Raw genomic sequence first — 21,826 nt, forward strand, 5'->3', positions numbered from 1 at the left:
TGACAGAATTCCTCATTTTCCTACTCTTTACTCTTGAGTAAATCACACTGTCCTTGAGCTCACTTCCTCAACTTGAACTGGCGTTGGTGAGTTGGGTACCCAGAGGAGCAACTGCTATTTGGGTGGCTATGCTCCCTGGAGCTGATAAGTCACCGTTGATGGGCTTCTCCTTAACAATCAGCCAGTAAACTAAATTAGCTTTTAGACAAGGCATTTACTCAAATGGCATAGCAAGAACAGTAGTTACAAAGCATTTCCCGAAAAAATCTGGGATGCACTCTCCCACATACACACATGGACTCTGTTAGGGACAAGCAGACATGAACTTAAAGTACAGTGTTGTGAGGCACACGTGTAGGGAGCACATGTAGCCAAGGTGATTCACAATTCTGGAATACCAGGCATTTCATGTCCTTCCTTTTTCCCAGAGTCCTCAGGAAGTTCACTGAAGGGCAGCATTGGTAACAGTGATGAACGAGTCACTCTCCTGCTAGGCTGATTCCTTTTAGGGCACAGCATCTTCACTGGATGGGCTGGTTAAGCTATGCTTACCTCTCCTGGGGTAAGATGTCTTGGGTGGATAGCGCAATTTGCTGCTGAGTTTATTAAGTGGTTTGTTCTGCCGTCGAACCAGCCCCTCACTGGGCTTATGGACTGACCAACCTGCTTAAGTCTCTTGGCCACTGGGCAGCTGTTACCAGTCTGGTCTAAGCAGACTGTTTGGTTGCTGTGTTCTTCACAGGAAGTAACATCTCTGCCAGACAGGTCAAAATGATGTTCTGATTCAAATCCTGGCTCAAATCCAGATTCTTTCAGTGAGGAACCTCACCCTAACTTATTATGGTCAACCAGTTCACTTCCCAGATCCCTGATGGGGCCTTATGTAGCTCAGTGGCTGGGGACAAAGGCATGGGGTAGTCTGTATTTATGCAAATCTCGGGCTCTAAGCTGTAGAGTGCTTTATATTTGAATGTCTTTGTCTTTCCCCTCTTGCAACAGTCAGCTTTGCTGAAGTCCAATGTGGTAGACTCCTTACAACAGGATCAAATTCAGAACTGCAAGTGACCTTCAAGCTCATTGGAGCCAATCGATTTATAGATGAGAAATCTGAGGTTCAAAGGGGCTTACCTTGGGGCTTTGCCCAGAGTAACACACACGGGAGGCAGGAGAGCTGGGAATTTTAATCCAGTTCCTAGACTCCATATCCAACTTTCCACTGCACTGACTGAGACTGAAACTTCTGGGCTTAGGGAAGGACTAGATGACTCGAGGATGGTGGACAGAGTATGAACTTAAAGTCTGTATGACCCAGTGCATCCATAAGCCCTCCTTCAATGATGCTCAGGCTTCATTGAAGATGTTCCATTGAGCCACACTCACTGTCCAGCCAGAAACATTCCAGCTACAGCGTTCCCTCCTTTCCCTGGTGGCAGTTACTGTCCCAGTTGTATCCCCCTCCCCCAGTTACTGTGGGAAGGATTGATAGGCTTCTGGGGAAAATCTGTGCCTACCAATATACATGCATGTCTGTATCTCTGTACAAGTACTGGAGGCAGGGATCATCAAAAGCTAAACAAGGCACTAAACTTGGGCCAGGGTGGATATCTAATTGTAACCAGAGGCAGCTGCCTCCTCAGTCCCATCCACCTGGATGGTGCCCAGAAGCTTCTTCCTTTTTGTTAATTAAATCTTTGCCTTGGCTGTAATTCTGTCTTCAACACTCATGCATTATGTCACGAGGCAACTTACATAACATCTGCAGACCAATCATCATCCTTAGAGGATCCTGTTGCTGGGGACCTACCTGCTCTTCCTCTTCCTCCACCACAAACACTCCCAGACTGTTTCTTTGTTGTGAAGGCCTAGTTAGCACTGTGCTGCGGGCAAGACAAGAGAAAGTCTCTGCCTTCAAGGTTTACACAATGGCTAGGGAAATCTCTCCCAATCTCCTTTCCTTTCACACACAGACACATAACACAATCATTCTTTTTTGAGTGAGCTGTGAGTTGCTGGGGCCCAAAATCCAAACCTGGCCAGAGGTTGGTGTCAGAGACTCTGGGAGAAGCTGATTTACAGAAATAAAGCCTGCTGGACTTGAGTGGGAAATGAAGACATGGCAGTATTTCTGGGAGAAAGGAAGTGATACCATGATGACTAACTACACCCTCATCCACACCCAGCCTAGATTCACTTTAGAGCCCAGAGGACCTAGTGTGAGGAAAGAGGATTGGAGAAGGGCAGGGGGGAGGGAGAGGAAAGAGAGAAAGAGAAAGACAGAGACAGAGAAAAAAAACAAGCGTGGCTAAAGTAAAAGGGAAGATGGAGCTCAAGGCTTAAGCCCATTCTGCCTCATCTGGCCTGAGTGACCGACCCCAGGGAGGGGTAGGCCCGGTTTTTAATTTTTGAAAACAAGGACATTTACCTGTAGCTTCCTACAGATGGTTCTTAAGACCAGGGTCCTTAGCCTTTTTCCTAGGTCAAGTCAGCCTAGCTCAAAAGGGACCCCTAACACTTCTACCTACAGAGATGAAGCTCCTGTTGGCAGAAGGAACATGGGCTCACTTGTGGGTAGAGCAGGGCACTGAGAGCACACAGTTGGGGAAAGGGCACCTGGACTGGGGTTGAAGGCACAATGGAGATGACAGAGGACTTAGAAGAGCTCCACCCTAAAGATTCTCCATTACACTCAGCTTCCTCTCAGTCCTTCCCTATCTAAAATGGAACCTGGGAAAGAAGGGGGAGGGACAGAGGGGATAGGATAAAGGCAGAGGAAGAGGATTAAGGCCTCTTGGAGAGAAGGCAAAAATATCAAGTTTTCTCCTCATTGGTCCTGAGGCGATGGGGGGGGGCCAGAGGTGTGTTTGTGGGAGAAGGGGAGACTGGGGCAAGGCACAAGGAAAGTGGCTTCTGGAGAGAGCACAGCTGGCTGACCCCTTATTCCCAGCTCTGAGGGAGGGGGCTGGCAGAGGTCACAGTGTTAGGTCCCCCCATTAGCTGAAGTGTCTCTCATTTTCAGAGTTTCAAACTTGTATGCGATAGAGGAGTAACTAGGCAGCCCCAGCCATACAACCCCTGGGTACCACCTGGCATCAGGGAAAAAAGAAGTTGAAGATGGCACCATGGACCCTTCCCCGTGGGTCCCAAGGGGTTAAATATGGCCTCACTCCTCCCTCCAGGACTGAGGATGATGTAGAGAGTGGGAAACAGTCCCCAATCACTGAGGGGGCCTAACAATAAGGCCCCAATTAGATTTCCCACTCCCATAGTGCAACAGATGAGCCCAGGCTGGCCACAGTTGCTCCAGGCCTCTCTCCTTCAGCATACACTAAACACAGACGGTGCTTGATTTCTGTACTTCTCATGGAATGTCCTGAGGAGGGGAACAAGGTTCTGGAAGGTTGGGCGAAAGGAGGCTTCATATTCCCAGCAATTCTTCATGAGAAGATAGATCTAGCGGGGAGAGAATGGGGGTGGGGAGGGGGGAAGCGTTAGGCCCCACATTTTCAGGTGGGGTCCATCTACCAGGGGTCTGGATTATGGTGGATTGTATCCTGGCTTATGGGAGGGTTTGGAAGGACTTTCCCCCCCTTCCCCCCAAGGCTGGGCAAGGCTTTACCTCCCAATGTCGAGGGTTATTGAGGTAGATAGTCTGTGATCAGCCACCAAAAGCGGGGGAGGGCGACTGGCACACAGAAAAGGGTTGAAATCTACCAGTATCTTCAGTAGTGGTGATGGGATCATACCTTAAGGGAGAATCATCAGTAGGGAGGTTGGGGGGTGGAGGAGGGACTTACCTCACTGGGACAATCCTTGGGACAAGGCAGTCTCTGCCCTCTCTCTAGCAGGTCAATGAGCCTCAGCACCGTCATCTGGCCCTGGGTAACCCCAATCATTTCGATGAATTTCTGACCAGAGAAAAGGCAAAGAGGAGCTGTCACACAGGTGGATGCTGCCAAGGAGTATGGGAGGAAGGGCTGGCAGGGGTCCAAGGCCAGGCTCTCACCAAGGGGGGGGTTTGATTGCAGTCACAGCGGGTCAGTAGCTCATAGAGGGTGACCCCAAAGGACCAGACATCTGAGGCATAGTAGAACTTACATTCCTTGAGACATTCCATGGCATACCTAGGGGATACTGGGCATGACACTCAGGCCATTGGGAGGGGAAAATGGGAGGTACCCAATAGGCACGGCAGAAGGACGGGGGAAAGACACAGGGAACCCAGTGTTAAAACAAAGGCCTTAGCTCTATCAGCCCTTACTCCCTCCCACTCCCCCGCAAACTTCTCATACTCTTAGGCATGGGAAGAGTGGCAGTATGTGGGATTAATCCCCCTGTCTGTGCCCCTGGTCACCAGAAGACAGGGCTGTCTCCATCCTCCTGGACACAGTAGTAATCATGGCCCTCTGGCACAGCCTTGGCCAGGCCAAAGTCTCCAATCTTGACAGTGTTGTCATTCTCCAAAAGGACATTCCGGGCTGCCAGGTCTCGGTGGATGTAGTGTTGGGAATGGAGGTAGGCCATGCCCTAGAGGATGGGGAAGGTCACCAGAAGTTGGGGTCACAGGGCACAGGGCCCACAGTGCCCTCCCTGCCCCCACCTCCCAGGGGCCTCACCTCACAGATCTGCTGAGCAAATAGCAGAATCTGGGCCAGCCCCAAGCTGTGTTTGGGGAGGTAGTCCCGCAAGCTGCCTAGTGGCACATACTCCATGATCAGCTGGACCATCTTCTCCCCTGCAAAACCCAGCCCAGGAGAAGGGTATGAGGGAAAGAGGGAAGAAGTAGAATACAGTGGAAAGAACATTGGGTTGGATGGAAGTCAAAGGGTCTGGGTTCAAATCCTGGCTCCGCTCCTCCCTACTGGTGTGACACTGGGCAGGTCACAATTTCCTTGGACTTCAATTCCCTGATCTGAACAATGAGGGGGGTTAAAATAGACAGATGAACTTTAAAGGTCCTTCCCACTCTAGTTCAAATCTTGCTTCTGTGTCTTTCATGATGTGACCTTGGGCAAATCTATTCCATTTTATGGGTCACTGCTTCCCCATCTGTATAATGAGGGGGTGGGACGTGACAGTTTCTAAGGTCCCTTCTCAGCCCTAAAGCTCGTCATTCGAGGCCTAGGATTGCAGGGAAATTCCTTCCTCAGGCCAGACCCAGGGTCACCTCTGCTCCCTGACCTTGGTCACTGCAGCAGCCCTTATACTTGACGATGTGCTCATGGTAAAGTGTCCGAAGGATCTCAATTTCCCGTTGCCAGCTGCTCAGGAGTTGGGAGCTGCAGCCAGCCTTGAGAGATTTCACAGCCACCATCTCACCTGTCCCATCATTAGTTGGGTCATAGCAGTAGAGGCTCACCTTGCCAAAGTGGCCCTGAGGAGAGGTAAGGAAAGGGAGGGAGGGCCTAGCTCCAGGCAAGACTGTACCAAGTCAGTGGCCCCCACAGCCCTTTGCCCTCATCCACATATGCAAGCCCCTTTCTTCTCCACCCTTTACAGACCTCTCCCAGGTCTCGGATCTTCTTTAGGTAGCGTTTCTGAAACACAGTAGGGTCTGAGGCTGGGAACTCTGGGCTTACGGTGGTAATGTCAGCGAGATCTGGAAAAGATCACAGCCCCATGAAGACGGGGTTCAAGAGAGCCAGGGACAAACCTGTGGCAGGTAAGGCTCACTAGCCTCTCCACTGCACCCAAATCTTGGGCCTAGTTGGGTCATTCTTTCTGGGGTCCCAAGGAACAGCCTTCAGTTGATGGGCTTGTCTGAGTGCCTATTTAGCTAGGTAGAAACCATGTCTCCTCTTTCAGACAGGAGGCTCTTAAGTGACTGGACAGTGGATCTTCTCTTAACACTTCTTTGTCTAATGACTATAATTGACAGCACAGGGGAGGAACAGAAGTAACCCAGAGTGAGGAGAAGGGGTACAAGCAACAGAGAGAGTCAGCCTTACTCTGGGGCTGCAACTGGGTGAGATCACGGAGGATTGTTCGAAAGGAGGGTCGCTGGTTGGCCTCATGGGTGAGGCACTGACTAATGAGGGTGGCCAGCTCCTTACATGAGGGCTCAGGAAGCCGGTGTTTCTTCTCATAAAAGCGCTCCTTCTGTAGGTTGAGGGTGAGAAGTAGAGGAAGGGCTCATCAGCTCCTGGCAAGGCCGAGGACCAGGTTTCATTTTGGCCCGTTACTCAGGAACATCCCAGATGATTGAGAACAGGGTGTGAGGAAGACAGTGTGACTCTGAGGATGGGGAAGGCATTACCTCAGAGGGGGCAAGACTGAGGTTGGGGGGAGGAGTCATACCTCAGAAGGGGTACGACCCTGTAGAGGTGCTTCCCCATCAAAGCAGATTTCTAATAGTGTTGTTCCAAAGCTCCACTTGTCGGCAGCTGTGCTGAGGCCAGTCCCACTGGGTACACACTCGGGGGCAATCCAGGGAATGCGCTCTGCCCTCTCTGGGGGCCAGAGTCAGAGGTCAGAGCTTTTGTACCTTTTCCTGCTTTCAGGGCAGGGGGCACTGGCCTAGGGGCAATGACCTTCCACCCCAGTCCCCATCCTCCTCACCCTCCCTGGAGAGGGCAGTGACACTGACGCCAGGATCACTGAGCTTGATGAAGGGCTGAGTGCCATCTCCAAGGCCACGCCTTGCCAGCAGGATGTTCTTGCCACAGACATTACCATGAACCAGGTTCTTATCCTCCTAAAGAGTAATATCAAGAGAAGAGGGTCATTCTCTGGAACACACAGGACATAAGCATAGAGGTAAGAACTCGCACATCTCACATGCAGTGCATGGTTTCTGGTTTGGTTTCCAAGTTGGAGAGAGATAATAATGCCTTCTTAACCACCAATTTTGTGTTAGCTTCACCTTGTCCAGCCCCCAGCTCCACTGGCAGTCCCGTCCCCAGGCCAGACACCTACTAGGTAGCTGAGAGCGCTGGCAAGCTGCTGGGCCACAGTAATCTTCCAGGCCACAGGCACATGGCCCTTCTCCCGGCGTAGACATACATCCAGTGGCCCATGTTCTACGTGTTCTGCCACCATGATGTCTACAATGGGCGAGACCAAATACTCACATCTAGGGGCAGTTTAGGCCAGGGATGGGAAAACCTCTGCCTTTGGAGACAGAGATGGTGAGGAAGAATAGGGGGAGTAAATAATAGATGAGATATACTCACTCTCAGAGCCCCGGACACAAACACCATGGACGAAGGCCAAGTGAATGTGGGAGACCTGGCTCATTAGGCTGGCTGTCTCGAAAAATGCCTGGGGGAGGCAGAACAAGGACACATGGGGGATATGCACGGCCAGACAGGAGACGCGTGGACACACGATGTTCCCGCAGGTCCCTCTTACCAGAGCAATGTCACGATGACTCGGGTCCAGCACCTTCAGCACTACTCGAAGCTCCCGATGGTTGTTGTTGGGTTCTGAGGGGATGTTCTCTTCTTCCTCATCCTCAGCTCCCATTCCACCCCCCACACGCAGGAGTCCCTCATAAATGTTGGTCCGGGTGCCCTGGCCCAGGTGAGCCAGCTGAAGCGGGAGTTGAGGGGTGAGGTGGAACAGGATGGGAGGAAGAGAGGGACCACTTCAGTACAAATGCAGCCATTTGTCCATCCAATCTAAGCCAGGGGCCTTAGCTCCAAGAAACCTATTTTTCTTCTACCCCCAAACCCAAAGCAAGAGATCTGGATGTGGAAGAGCAAGCAGCAAGTGAGCCAGCAAGGCACCCTCGGTGTCTGAAGAAACGGGGGCGCACCCTTGACCTACCTGGGTGATCTCTTCCTTACGGATCTGGTGGAAGCTAAGCTGGGACAAGTTGAGTGGTTTAGGGCCCTCCTTAGGACGCTGTCGGGTGATGATCAGGTTGGAAATTTCTGGGGGAAATAGGGGTGAAGAGATATAATCAAGACAGAAGCCTTATCTATAGTTCTACCAGGAGAAGCCTTAAGAATGAGAAATTTCCAAATGATGCTACAGGGAAGCATACTCCCCACCCCCTACCTCCAAAAAAGAACACCACCAACCTGTGGTGGGGGTAAAGGTCCTCCTGCCCATGGAGCCTAGCCACATCCCCCAACCTCTATCCCCCTCTTCCTTTCTGCCCCTGGCTGTACCTCCTGCTCGAGGCAGGCAGCATTTGCTGAGTGTGAAGCTCTCTAGGCTGGAACCAGGACCAGAGCCAGAGCTGGATCGCAGCGTGCAGCCTTGCAGGGCCGCAGTGAGCTCACGCACACTGGAAAAGGCTTGATCCCAGCCTTCCAGCTGGAAGGTCAGGCCCCGCTCTTCAATGCGGAACTGCTTGTAACGGAGACCTTGTGCTCCAGATGTCTGTGGAAGCATTGAGGAGTAAACAGTCTGGCTCCCCAAGGAAGGAGGGAACAGGCCCTCCTGTTCCCTGACCCGTGAGGCCATTACCTGGTCCTTCCGAGCCACAGTCAGGATGAGGCGGTGGAAGTCAAAGGAACTCCAACGGATAAGGTAGAGACCGTCTTCTACCTCCTCTCGCTTCAGTTTGGATAGTACATAAGGCTCCCTGAACATTGGAAAGCAGTGGGGTTGGGGAAGCAAGTGAGGTCTGGGTAAACTTTTCCCTCTGCCCCATGAGCCTTGTGTCAATCCTCATATTCCCACAGTGACACAACCATGCAGTGACCCCTAAAGTTACATAAAACACCCCCCCCAATACACTCACTGCAGGGGCCCATGGATGCCATTTTGAACGCTCATCACCAGCCTCGGGGGGGCCACCTCACGGCACAGGTAGTGGCTGGAGTCTGCTGTCAGCCTGAAGTAGCCATCCACCAGGGATACCAAGGAGAGTGCCACCATAGGTGACAGGAGAGTCAGTTCCTGGGGATGGGGGAAAGGAGGCATTAGCAGGGTTTTTCCCATTAGAACTATCCTCCCAGCCTTCAGCAGTCCCACCCCTGCCTTCTGGCCCACTTTCCCTGCTCTAGCCCCCACCAGGCACTTGTTGTCCTGACGGTGGATGCTGACGTTATTCTCCTTGACCACAACATGAGTGATATCTTGGAAGTCACAAAAATACATCCAGGGGCTCTCTTTCCTCTCAGTGGGCAGCTGGCTTGGCTTCCGGCTCTCTGCCTCCCGGGCCTTGGACTTCTTACGAAAGGAGCCTCGAGGATGGTTGACATCCAGGTCAGGGTCCTGAAATTCAGTCATGGATAGATGAGAGCACTACCCCTCTTCACCTCAATCTGTCCAGGGTGAGGGGAGTTTGAGGACCCCACAGGGCAGCCCTCCATGCATGTCTGCGCACCTCCACCTGAAGAAGCCGCCAATGGATACCACTTGTACCCGTCACTCGAACCTCATGGCTAGGAGCCCGGTCAGCGAGGGAGAGAGTGGCTCCTGGCGGAACAGTAGGCCCTTGCTCACTGCTATTGACATAGCACAGATCCCTTTCAGCCTCTGTGGCCAGTGCCAAGGTCAGAGCAAGAAAGTGCTCAGTGCCAAAGCGTGGGGCCAGCTGTTCCAGCGTAGCCAAGTATTTGAACATGATGTCCCGTTCACTAAGCCGCCCCGGACCCACTGTCTGCAGATGGAAACGTCGCATAAACTTCTGGAAGACGTTCCTCAGGCGGAATTTAGTCAGGGAATTGTTCTGCTGGATCTGTCGGCTGAAGGAGCGAGGGATGCAGTCTTTGAAGCTGAGGTAGGGGGCAGGGGGTGAAGGACAAGCAGAGGGGAAGGAAAAGGTGAGTGGGGCCTGAGGGGCTCCAACAGGAAGGAGCTTTAACTGAGCCAACACCACTCCAACCCTCTTTGCACATGACTACCAGGACAAGCCCCAAGTACTTTTTCTTCCAGCTTCTAAGGTCCAGCATCATCTCATCAGTCCCAGTGCTGAGCACTTCCCCAGCAGACCCCCTACTTCTTTATTTTATTTATTTATTTAAGGCGCTTGGGGTTAAGTGACTTGCCCAGGGTCACACAGCTAGTAAGTGTCAAGTGTTTGGTCTGAGGCCAAATTTGAACTCGGGTCCTCCTGACTTCAGGGCCGGTGCTCTATCCATTGTGCCACCTAGCTGCCCCTGACCCACTACTTCTTAGAGCAGCTTGCTCAGGGGCTAACGGTCCGCATTCAAAGTACCTGAATCAGGTAATGTCCTTACTGTCCCACACAGGTGGAGTCCAGCTCTGATCCCCTCCTATACTGTTCCCTGTACCCAGAATACTCTCACTCTGATTCTCCATCAATCTAAATTCTATCTGTTGTTTAGGACAAACAGAACTCCCATCTTCTCTACTGGGCAGGCTTCCCCAACTACAGCCCACATATTGTCTACTGTCCTCAAGGTGTTTCAGGCATATGGCTGAGCTGCCCACGTGCCAGGGCATGTATCTTATGTCTTCTGTCTCCTCTTAAGCCAGGCATACTTGTTGACTGACTGACACCCTGAGGAACCCCATCTGTGTCCTGGGGCCAGGTACCTGGTCTTCCTCACCACCTCTTCCAGGGGGACACCACGCTGCAGGGCAAGATGGGACAGGTGCAGCACGGCCATGCCTAGACTCTCATTCTTGAAGTAATGTATCTCAGCTTCACTATGTAGGTCCGAAAGTGATGCAACGTCATTGACAAACTCAAACTTCCCCTGCGACAACAGGATAGGGTGGGATGAATGACCCAGGAGGATAGCCTCATGCCTTCCCTCTGTGTCCTACCTGACCCTTCCAGAGAAGTTGCTGACTATTAAGATGCACAACTCTTAATAGGAAAATACAGATCAAGGGCTGGCAAAACAGTTTGGAAAAGCTTATGAGGGAAAGCAGGGGAGCAGGATCTGTACCAGCTGAATCCTCTAGAACCCCCAGGAAGCCCCTAGGGTTTTCCCACCCATCCCTCCATATCTTGCCCACAGGGTGATGCTCCCTACCCAACCCCCTCAACCTGTTCGTAGAGGTACTCGAAGGAGGCTTTGTCCAGCAAAGCACACCCTTGCTCCGTCGAGGTCTTCTCTTCAGAGACCTCAACACCCTGAGGCATGCTTCGGTACACGGCTGGTTCCTGGCTGTTCAGACCATGCCAGTTTCGGAAGTAATACCTGCAGGGTACATGGTCTTACCCCATGGTTCTTTGTAGAAGGGAAGGAATACTTCCTTACTCTGTAGCACCACAGCCAACCCTCCTGGGGTCTACAGCTTTCCAGAAAGGACTGGCTGACTCCTGTTGCTCCTCCTCATTCTAGTGCCTCAGAGCAAGAAGAAATAAAGGACAGAAAGCCTCCTACTACAACCCTCTTCAATCTCCAGGGAACAGGCAGGCCACAGCCCATATCTCTAAGTTACTATAGTGGGTGGGCCATTGACACGCATAGAATGGGGACAGTATGTGTCCACCCACCCCCCCAATTTTGAGAAAAACTGGCCACCAAAGGAAACTGCTCTCCCAGCCTAGAGCCTTAGCCAAGAACCATCACTTCTTGAGTATGCCCTAAAGGTTTCATGTGGAGATTTTCCCTGGAAAGTCTGTTACCACTGGGGAAAAGGCCTCTGTCATGACCCCATCCCCAAGGCCAAAGCTTAGGAAGCAGCTGCTACCTCATTCGAAATTGTAGGGTCTGGTTGGTGTCCTTGGTGATCTCAAAGGGGTGGTTAGGAGGGAGCCAGATTTGGGCCTGGGCATCATATAATGCGAAAAGGTTGTAGCAGAGTGGGGTGATCCCTGGAAGCAGGAACAACGTAGATAAGAAGGGCATTAAAGTTAAATACACACACACACACACACACACACACACACACACACACACCCTTGCAAGTTTGCCCCTGCCTCTCGAAGCTAAAAAAAAACTGGACATATCAAGGCATTATTCTCCTTCCCTTTCTCCTACCCTAAAGTCAGAGTAGGGGAAGAAATCTCCTAACAACCCTAATATTTTGTTGTTTTCTCAGAGGTAGGTATAGGATAAGGGTAGAAAATTCTGAGGGACCAAGGCAAGGAAATAGATGCTCAACCATGATCCCAGCTGGTGGTAGAATAAATAGGCAGGAGTCAAATCCTATAGACTGGTCCAGGCACCATAGAACCCTCCACAGGACCCAGGTGCTGGGACTAGTGGCTTGCTATCTTCAGACAAAGACTTGGTCTTGGAAAGCCTCTAGAATCCAAGTCCTTAAGGCCATACCACAAGCCTCTTCCCATATCCACGGGACTGGGAGAGGTGGATGGAACAACTATACTTACCCTACCAAAGGCAACTTGGTAGGAGGCCAACTTGGTGGGAAGCAGACCTTGTCCTGCCCAGGGAGTCTCCTTCCCAATCTTCCCATCTTACTCCCCTCATTCATCCATTTCACTAGGGGAATATTAGATGTGGGGGGGGGGGAAGCTGCTTCCAAGCAAGATTCAAAACTACAGTGCTTCCTTATCCCTAATCCACTAAGTCCTCATCTCTGATCCAACTTTCTCTTACTTCAAACTCCACTTACCCACTTTCTGTGCAATATGAATGCAGACTTCCTCTGCAGTCATGGTGCCCTGGTTGTAGGTCACATACTGGTCACCCCCATTGCTCCAGTGGAGGAAAACCTTGATCCCACTGCTGCTAGGGTAGCCCCAGTCCCCATCGGAATCACTGTGTCTTGCAGCACAGTGACATAGTGGCATCTTGATCTTCTGCCAACTGAAGGGGCGCTTTAGGCCCCACACTCCAAAGTTCTCTCCACCCAGGTTGTCCTAGCCCAGGAGTTAGGAGAAAAGGGAGGAAAACAAATGGAAAGTCATTGCATAAAATCATGGAAAGACCATGGACTTGGAGGTCTAAAGACCTTGGTCTGAATCCCAGCTCTGATACTTACTGAATATATAACAGAATAAGTCATTTCACCTCTGATCCTGTTTCTATAAAATGAGGGGTTAGGCTAGATCAGCAGTGGAGAACCTGCATCCTTGAGGCCACATGTGGCCTCTAGGTCCTTAAGTTTGACCCTTTGACTGAATCCAAACTTCACAGAACAAATCCCCTTAATAAAAGGATTTGTTCTGTAAAACTTGGATTCAATCAAAAGGCTAAACCCAAGGACTTAGAAGGCCACATGTGGTTACCATGCCGCAGGCTCCCTACCCTTGGGCTAGATATTTAAGAGGCCTGCCTGCTCTATGATTCTAATAATGGATTGCAGACATTACTCTAAGAAGTAGCCAGTCTGTCAGTAGAAAACCATACTTTGAGGCATCTGGAATTCTAAGCTAAGCTATCCTCAGCAAGCCTTCCTCCCAACAATGCGTGCTAGATCCAGCCCCTCTTTCCAAATTAAAATTTCCAGAAGCAACTTCAGCCCTATCCCAAAATGGTAGAAGGTAGCATCTTTAGACAATATATGGCATGATACTCAAGCGCCCAGAACTGAGGATGAATGGGGTCCATTACACTAGGCTTTCTCAAAATAAATACAGCCCACACACAAGTAGACAGACACCTCAGTCTACTTTATCACACACATCTCCTTGCAGCCCTGAGGTAAAAAAGCAGACTCATACCCTACTGTTCTGTAAAGAAGTCTTAATTCCAAACCCTAACGCCTTAGCAACCCTATCTTGTCACAAAGGTTCAGACACCATGGGAGATGATGGGGGCAAATGAGGCAGAGGTGCTGGAAAATGAGACTGAGGACGCCTAAAAGGAAACATCCCCACCTAAGAGTACACAATCTAACTAGCCAGGGTCTTCACATCAAAGAACTGAGAACAGAAATTCTCAGCTGTTTGGCTAAGAAAGGCTCAAGTCGTCCCAGACAGACAGGACTCTTTCTGGGTGAGAACACTGGACTTCACCATGACTTGAGTTCACTCTGCTGGTTCTGTACAATGTTTATCAGTCCCAGAGGAAGGAAATATGAGAGAGCTGAATCGGAAAGAGAAACATTTCTCTTAATACCCAATTCAGGAGATGTTCCTGTTCCCTAAGGAGGCTTATTCCCACAGGGCCCATTCTAGTAGATAGGGACTCGTGTCATAAAAATCTATTTCCCTCACTCCCAGAGCTTATCCCAGACCCCCAGGTCTCCATAAAAGAGCTTTCTCTTGCCTGGAGGATCCGTTGAGACTAGGGTATAGGTATATGTGAACACCACCCTGCTTCTAGCTCTCATCAACACTGGAGACTACTGAAAAACTAATCATTAGTCACAGCTCATCCTCCTGTTTCTCCTTAATCTTCTTCACTCTAAAACATCCAATTTAGTCATTTGGGAAAGAAGTATAATTGAATTGGTAAATGTGTTTCTGAGACAGAGGATAATTCTACTGGAGGGTTAGGTTCAGTCCTTGAAGGAGAGGAGAAAAGGGTTTTCAGGGAAGGCGCTACATAGATCCACTACTACCTGCCCAAAGATCTATGCAAAAAAGGGAGGGACACAGACAGCACAATTCCTTGTATGCAGTAAGTGCTTAATGAATGCTTGTGGGACTGGATTAGAGGTAGTGAGAGGGTACACACAGGGCACTGGCCCCGCTTTGAGGGAACTGGAACCAAATCCAGAGCCAAAACCAGAGGATAGCTGCAGTGCGAGATCACCAGAGGCAGTATCTTAGAAACCATAGGCCTCATCACTGATGCTTCCCAAGCCTAGCAGCGCTCCAGTCCCCTCTTGCATGTTCATCCCATCCATATCCCCACACATCAAATGCTATCCTCCCCGTCTCCCCACAATATCTACCTACATGCCCCCAGTCTGCCCACTCTAGTTACGGCCCGTCCCAGTCACTGCCCCCCAGCTTGCTCTCACCCCGGGCAATGCCTGTCTTGTCTATGCCTGCTCCAGGAATGTTCCCACTCTCTGAGCCCATCCCAAGCACTGACCCCACTATGTCTGTCTCGCTCACTTACCCCATCCTTCCGACCCTAGTGGTTGCCTCCACCCCAGTCACTGCCACCCTGGACACCTCCCCCATCTGCGCCCTCCCCGGGCACTGCCCCCTCGGTGCCAGCTGGAGAAGGCAGCGCAGGGGCCGCCGGGTCACAGCCCTCACCGCCCTGAGGCTACGCAATCCCTGGGGATCCCACACACCGGACTCCCAGACCGCCCTCCAGGGCCCCGCTGCTCCCGGTCTCGAGCCTGAGTCCGGGATCACCTGTCAGCGTCCAGCTCAGCTCAGCTCAGCTCAGCCCCAGCCCGGACCCCAGTGCTGTCCTCCTCCGCCTCCGCCTCCGCCACCTACGCCACCGCAGCCGCCACTGGACCCTCTGACAGGGCTTCCCTAGTTGGGCAGCCGAAAGCCCACATCCCATTGGTCTCCTGCAACAAGCTCATCCATTGGTGGCTGCTACAGCGTTTTCTCATTGGGAGTGCGTCGGCGCTCATTCCATTGGTCTATCCTGCGCACCTGGTGCTCGGCGCTGATTGGCTGGATCCTCCAGCCCAGGAGGAGATTACAGTGATTGGTCAGTGGAAAGAAGACGGAAAAGGTGGTTGGGGGATTGGTGGGGAGGGGGTGGGCTAGGGATAGTTCCTCTCTAAGAGGTGGGCGGTCCTTGAAGTTCTCCCTCGACGAAATGGGAAGAATGGGAGGGGCAGTGGGGGGAATGAATCTTCTAAAAGTACTTTCTTATCACGCCCTGATAAAGAACTCTCAAAGTCCCCATTTCCTGTAGCATCAAGTTCAGACGCTTTAGAGGAGGAGTGTTGTGCAGTGGAGAGACGGGAAAATTGAGAATCAGAACACTTGGGGTAAAATTCTGCCTCTGCCACTTCACCCTTCTGAGCCTTAGTTTTCTCATCTGAAAAATGGGAAGGGGCAGCTAGGTGGCTCCCAGCCTGGAGTCGGGAAGGCTCATCTTCCTGAGTTCCAATCTGGCCTCAAATATTACTGTGTTGTTGATGAAAACCCCAATTGGGGTCAGGAAGAGTCGACAGGACTGAAAACAACAAAATTGGAAGGGGGTATTGGTCCAGCTGACTTTTAAGGTGTTTTTCCAGTTCTAATTCATTGATCCTCATCCTGGCACTCAATGTCTCAGAGATTTTTATCCCAACCTTTCTATTTCCTCTTCTCAACTCTCACTCCTTCGTGTTGCTTGACTCTTCTCCATTTACATTGTATCTTCTTTATATATTTTGTATCTACTTATAAATGTTCGTCTTGACTCCCTCATTAGAGTGAAAGCTCCTCATTTCCCTTTGGTTTTTCTATTTTCACTATTTAGCACAGTGCCTGGCACATAATTGGAGCTTAGTAAACACTTCTTTAAGAGATTAAACCAATGGGACTAACAGCTCAGAGGAAAGCAAGATAGTTCAGTGGGTAGAGCTCTGGGCCTGGAGTCCAGGGAAGATGGTTGCCGAGATCAGGAGAGGACAGGAGCTGCAGCTCAGAGGACATCTGGCTTTCACATTCGCCATAATTTCCTCTGAGTACTTCCTGCAATAGCCTTCATTTCCTATTCCTCTCCTGACAGGAAGCAGTGACTTCCACTCCCAACTCATTAAAGGAATAATCCTTTCCCATGCCTCCCCCCCCAAAAAATTCACACCCAGGAGGACCAGGCCCCACCAGATAGTAAATACCAGATAGTAATCTGTCCTTCCACTGCTCTCGAGGGTGGAGGGTCTGTCTCCAAGCGCCAGAACAGGAATCTACACACATTCCATGGAGAAAAGGGCTGGGTTTGGGCCCTTCTCCCAGTTCTTATCCAGCAGAGCTTTCAAGCTGCACCATTATCCAACCACTCCACATTTCTGGGAGGGACAGCCACATTCCTCCAAAGAGCCCCCTCTTCTTCCTTACCTTCACACACTCACTTAAAAAAAAAACTGCTCGAATGTGGTTCTAGCCACAGCTTACCCTGAAAACAACTTTTCCCACAATTCAGTTATTCATTTACAGGTGTTTAAACATGTGTCCCCACTTCATATCTGGGGCTGTGACAGTTATTCCTCTTTGAACCACTGTGCCCATGCCTGTGACATTGTAGGAAGCTAAGCCAATTTAGCTCTGCTTGTTAATTTTTTTTTTAATGAATTCATTACCATCCTCTGCAGGCAAGCCCCAGATATTCCAATACACATAGCAGAAAGAGGTCTGCATTCATCCTAAGCCTGGTCAATGCCTTTCCCTAGCCAGAAGGAAATGTATTTGTTATTAATAATTAATGTGTTAATAATTTTCCTAATGTTGAAACTTCCTTGCATTCCTGATACAAATATAACTTGGTCATAATGAAAGTTTTGTTTTTAACATTTTTTTTTGCTATAGCCTCTTTGTTAATATTTTATTTAATTGTAGCCCATGGATCCTATCATCTCTGGATCCTCCAGGACTAGGGTTCAAATTGTAGGGTGTTACCCTTTTGCTTATTACCCAGTTAGAAAACTGAGGACTTCTGAAGTTAACTCAGGTCTAAATAGTCATAGGATCATATATTTAGAGCTAGAAGCCACCTTCTAAAGACTGAGTCCAACCTTTCAAACTGAAGCCTAGAGAATGACTTGCCTAGAGTCACACAGCTACTAAATATCTGAGGGGGAATTTAAACACAGGTGTTCCTGATTCCAGGACCAATGCTCTATCCAGTACATTGTGTTGCTTCCTTATTTGCTTACCCTGCAAACATACCTAAGTGACAAAAAGCAAAACATTTAATTAAGACAGAAACAAATAGTAAAGCATCAGAAAATAATGTCATTCCACTTTATCTCTGAGCAGACTGGGAAACCTCCAAAAGACTCTTGGATTGGTTAAGGCAAGGAATAGGCATCCCTCTGTTGCTGGAGTGAGGGATAGGAGAGTTCACCCACAAGTGCCTGTATCTGAGCTGGGATCATCAGCCAATCTCCCCAGTTTCACCACAGCTTGGATGTCTTGTCTCTTGGCTCAATGAAGCCTCAGGGATATCCCTATATTTGCTGGATTCCAAGATGCTGCCATTGCAGTTAGACACCTCTTGGTTCTCTCTAAATGGTCACAAACTCTAATAGAGACTGCCAGTAAGCCTCTGTAAAACCTAGAATTCGCCTTCACCAATCATTCATTAAACAGTTTCCTTCTTCACAGGCAAACTGCAAATATTAATTTATTTAATCGGATCTGTGATCTCATCAAAGAGGGCACGCTCCCCAGTGACACAGATCGCAGCCCATCCATTTCTGCCTATCGTGTGCAACTCTTGTCTCAGTCTCCCTGTAAATCTGCCATGGGGTTCACACAATGTATTAAGGCTTTCTTCTATATTTCTTGATGCTTCATTGGTACCAATGGGATATTTGGGATACCTATTGGTTATCCCTTTATCTCATCATGGAAACCACTTATCTTTTTTCCCTCCAGTCATACATTTCTCTAATGACATCCTTTACCAACTGGGATGAAGGAGGGCTCAGGAGCTTCAGCTCTGGCTCTCACATATACCCCAATTTCAAATCCCTCAAGGCCATTCCTTTGAATTGTATCTCCAACATAATTCCTCCTTTGCAATGTGTTGCATCCTGTTCATACCTACCAAGTGCTTCTTTATTGTCCTTTGGGTGATCAACTTGAATCCTTTGGGGAATGGAATTCTATGACTTGCAGCCATACATTTAAAAAAATGGTTTTAAGGATCTTTTTTTTTTTACAAGGGAAAGATGGAGGCTGTCATTAAAGGAGCTGTGAAATTTACCAAAGATGTGGCCACAGAGCAAAGAAATCATCACGGATGTGTCTCTGGGTAAGCCACTAGACTCCCCAATGTCCCAGGCAACTCTTGTTTGTTCGTGGTTTTTTTTTTTAGGCAATTGAGGTTAAGTGACTTGGCCAGGGTCACACAGCTAGCCTAGGCAACTCTTGAAGACTCTAAATTGCAGAGTAGGAATCAATTTGTTCTTTTTTTGGGGGGGGTAAGGCAATTGGGGTTAAGTGACATGCCCAGGGTCACAAGCTAGTAAGTGTTGATAATCATTTAAGATCAATTGAGCCCCAATAAGGGCCAAAAACCTGAATTAATCTTTTTCTCTCTGAGTGAACTAAAAACACCCCTTCCTATGTCAGCAAATTCCAGGACCAGATGAAACTGACCATCATTCTTCCTGTTCGTTACCAGACACTCTCTTGAATAATGGGACTCTTCTTATCTTGGTCTATAATTTCAATCAACACTTTTGCATTCTCCTATTTTATTGTATTTACAACCTATTCAATTAAGAAAATTCCTTTCCCATGCTATATGTTAAAAAAACATGGAGACTGTATTTTTTGTAACACAGACATCCTGAGTCTGAGCACTCTAAACTGTATAAAACCTCTCTCATTTTGCTTAATCTTGGAGTCAGAATCACGTTCTGATTCCATGTACATGACTCTCTAGCTAAAAAGGAATAAACTATATAATCATGTATCACCTAACTTGTTTGCCTTCTTTAACCAAACTTTCAGGTCAACAGTGTCAAGTGTCTGGTCCGAGACTGGTTTATGAACTCAGATCCTCCTGACTCCAAGGCCGACGCTCTATCCACTGTACCACCTAGCTGCCCCCCTATCAATTTGAATTGGTAGGGGAAAGATCCTCGCTGGGTTTCCTACACAGATGAAATGGCAGGTCTAGTAAAACAAAAAAACAAACTACCCTGCTTTCCTACTCTTCTTCAAATCAGGGCTCACCTCATTATCCCTATGGAGTGTTGTCTAAGATGTACAGATTCACAGGCCAACACTATGACCTGCTGTCCATTTAGTGGCCATCCTACTGGCAAGCTAATTGCTGAGAACAATCAAGGAATAAAACTGGGGAGACAGGTTCATCCCAGGTGTTTCCCAATGTCATTAACAATATCTGGAGCAAAGACCAAATCAAAAGAGGTCCTCCACAAGTTCCTTTTTGCTGATGATGTACTGATTGCATGCAGCCTCAGAACATTTCAGGGCCACATAAATGAGATCTGTAATCACTCAAAAGTGTTTGGCCTAACTCTACACAGGAAAAAGTCATTATAATAAAAGGATATTATTATTTAATGTTTTTCCCCTTATCAAATCTTGCTAAATAACCTATTTAAAAACACATACAACACAGTACTAGTTAATTGTACCTTATTTGGCTTGTAATAAGATTGTCCCAATCTTCTCTCTCAAAACACACCCTTTCCTTCCCCAAGCCTGTTCAGAAGCTGGCTTTTTTTTTTTTTAAGAATAGCCTATACTTGTTTTTGCTTTAAAACAATCTAACCACAATTTCCCTACAGCCTCTCCAATAGTTTTTGTTTGAATTCCTTGGTAATAGTTTGATGCAACACTACACGTAGAGCTTTATTCCAAAAAGACTGAAATATTTTCTTCCCCTCTCATCTCCAAGTTTTCTTTCCCATAACAGTCTGATCACGATTATTGGGATTAACGACAGCTGTTCTCTCTGTTCCCAAAAAACAGGCAAGATAGGATTTCTAAGGAACACTTTAATCTGCTCTTTAACACACAGAAACACTGCATTTCTATATAAGCCTTTCAGGCTATCGGATTTGCATATAATTAACTTCAGTTTAATGAATTTGGACCTCAAAGCCATCCTTATATCTGGTTATTTGTGAAGTAATCATTAAAACCTGTCATCCTATAAAAAGTCCATTTTTTTAATGTAAGATTATGTTCAATTCACAGATATTACTCTGAGTTCAAGCTTTGCTTTCTCTTTCATTTTTTGGCATATCGTATTCCAGCTTTTTCTTTCATTTTTTGTTCTTAAGAGGACCTACATGATTGCAGCTGGAGTTTTTTGATATGTCAGTTACCTCCTCCTAGTTACTTGCCAACTTCTATTTTTTTTAATTGAAGCTCTGGGTTTTGGTGATGTTTAAGGTAAACTAGCTTTGGGATCCTTCTCTGATGAAAGCCTGTGGATTCTCTTTATCTGTCCTTTTCCCTTCTCTTCCCTCCTTTCCCCAATACCTATAGAGAGTTTTGTGTGATTTCTTTAAACATGATATTGTCCCCCAGGCTTGTCCTGAGACCTCTTCTCTTCTCCCTCTGGATTATTTCACTTGGTGATCTCAACAGCTCCCAAGGATTCAATCATCATCTCTACAGCAATGAAATCTCAAATCAAATTATCCAGCCCTAACTTCTCTGACAGCCTCTGGTATTACATTTCCAACTGCCTATTGGACATTTTGGGCTAGATGTCCCACAGACATATTAAGTTCAACATGTCCAAAAACTGAATTCATCTTCTTCCCAAACCTTCCCCTCTTCTTAACTTCCTTATTACTATCAAGGGTACCACCATCCTCCTCGTTACCTAGGTTGTGAACCTTGTCAGCTTTGACTATCTACTCTTTCAATGCCCCCATCCCCCGTCCAATCTGTTGCTAAGACCTGTTGACTTTACCCTCTGTAAAGTTGCTGTTCAGTTGTTTTAATCATGTCGATCTCTTCTCGACCCCATTTGGGGTTTTCTTGGCTAAGATATTTGAGGGGTTTACCACTTCTTTCTCCAGCTCATTTACAGATGAGGAAACTGAGGCAAACAGGGTTAAGTGACTTGCCCAGGGTCACCCAGCTAGTTCAAGACCCGATTTGAACCTGAGTCTTCCTGACCCCAGGCCCTGAGCTCTATCCACCGTTTCACTTATACACTCTCTTCTCTCCTGATATTGCAGTTACCCTAGTGCAGGTCTTTCATTGCCTCATGTTCGGAGTGTTGCAATGGCCTCTGCTGATTGGTCTCCCTTCCACAAGTCTCTCCCTACTCTACCAAAGTGACTTTCCTAAAGCATAGGGCTGACCATGTCACTCTTTCACTTTAATGAAGCTCAGTGGCCATCAACTCCAGGATCAAACATAGACTCCTCTGGCACTCGAAACCCTTTAAAACTTACCACCCTCCACCTTTCCAGTCTT

General features: G+C 48.5%; 1 protein-coding gene and 1 long non-coding RNA gene across 3 annotated transcripts; one reads left to right on the forward strand and one right to left on the reverse strand.

Moving 5' to 3' along the window:
* Positions 1–194: 194 nt before the first annotated feature.
* On the reverse strand, positions 195–15,129 carry TYK2 (tyrosine kinase 2). The gene is made up of 24 exons (XM_020994917.2): positions 15,031–15,129; positions 12,451–12,697; positions 11,563–11,686; positions 10,913–11,066; positions 10,453–10,616; positions 9,278–9,668; positions 8,962–9,165; positions 8,690–8,847; positions 8,413–8,530; positions 8,112–8,325; positions 7,765–7,871; positions 7,348–7,527; positions 7,170–7,257; positions 6,913–7,040; positions 6,556–6,691; positions 6,295–6,446; positions 5,946–6,096; positions 5,499–5,596; positions 5,179–5,371; positions 4,614–4,732; positions 4,352–4,524; positions 4,004–4,121; positions 3,795–3,905; positions 195–3,450 (listed from the first exon to the last, which is right to left on the reverse strand). Exons 2-24 carry the CDS (start codon positions 12,626–12,628, stop codon positions 3,316–3,318), a joined length of 3,594 nt encoding a protein of 1,197 aa, XP_020850576.1. The 5' UTR covers positions 12,629–12,697; positions 15,031–15,129; the 3' UTR covers positions 195–3,315.
* A 103-nt stretch (positions 15,130–15,232) lies between these two features.
* LOC144457067 (uncharacterized) lies at positions 15,233–19,948 on the forward strand. Of its 2 annotated transcripts, none has more exons than XR_013486386.1 (3): positions 15,233–15,428; positions 18,577–18,665; positions 19,370–19,948. It is a non-coding gene; the product is annotated as an uncharacterized LOC144457067 (long non-coding RNA). The 2 variants fall into 2 exon arrangements; XR_013486385.1 differs by lacking the exon at positions 19,370–19,948 and adding an exon at positions 18,986–19,356.
* Positions 19,949–21,826: the final 1,878 nt, after the last annotated feature.

Source organism: Phascolarctos cinereus, unplaced genomic scaffold (genome assembly GCF_003287225.1).
Source record: "Phascolarctos cinereus isolate Bilbo 61053 unplaced genomic scaffold, phaCin_HiC Scaffold_4;HRSCAF=312, whole genome shotgun sequence".
Classification (NCBI taxonomy): domain Eukaryota; kingdom Metazoa; phylum Chordata; class Mammalia; order Diprotodontia; family Phascolarctidae; genus Phascolarctos; species Phascolarctos cinereus.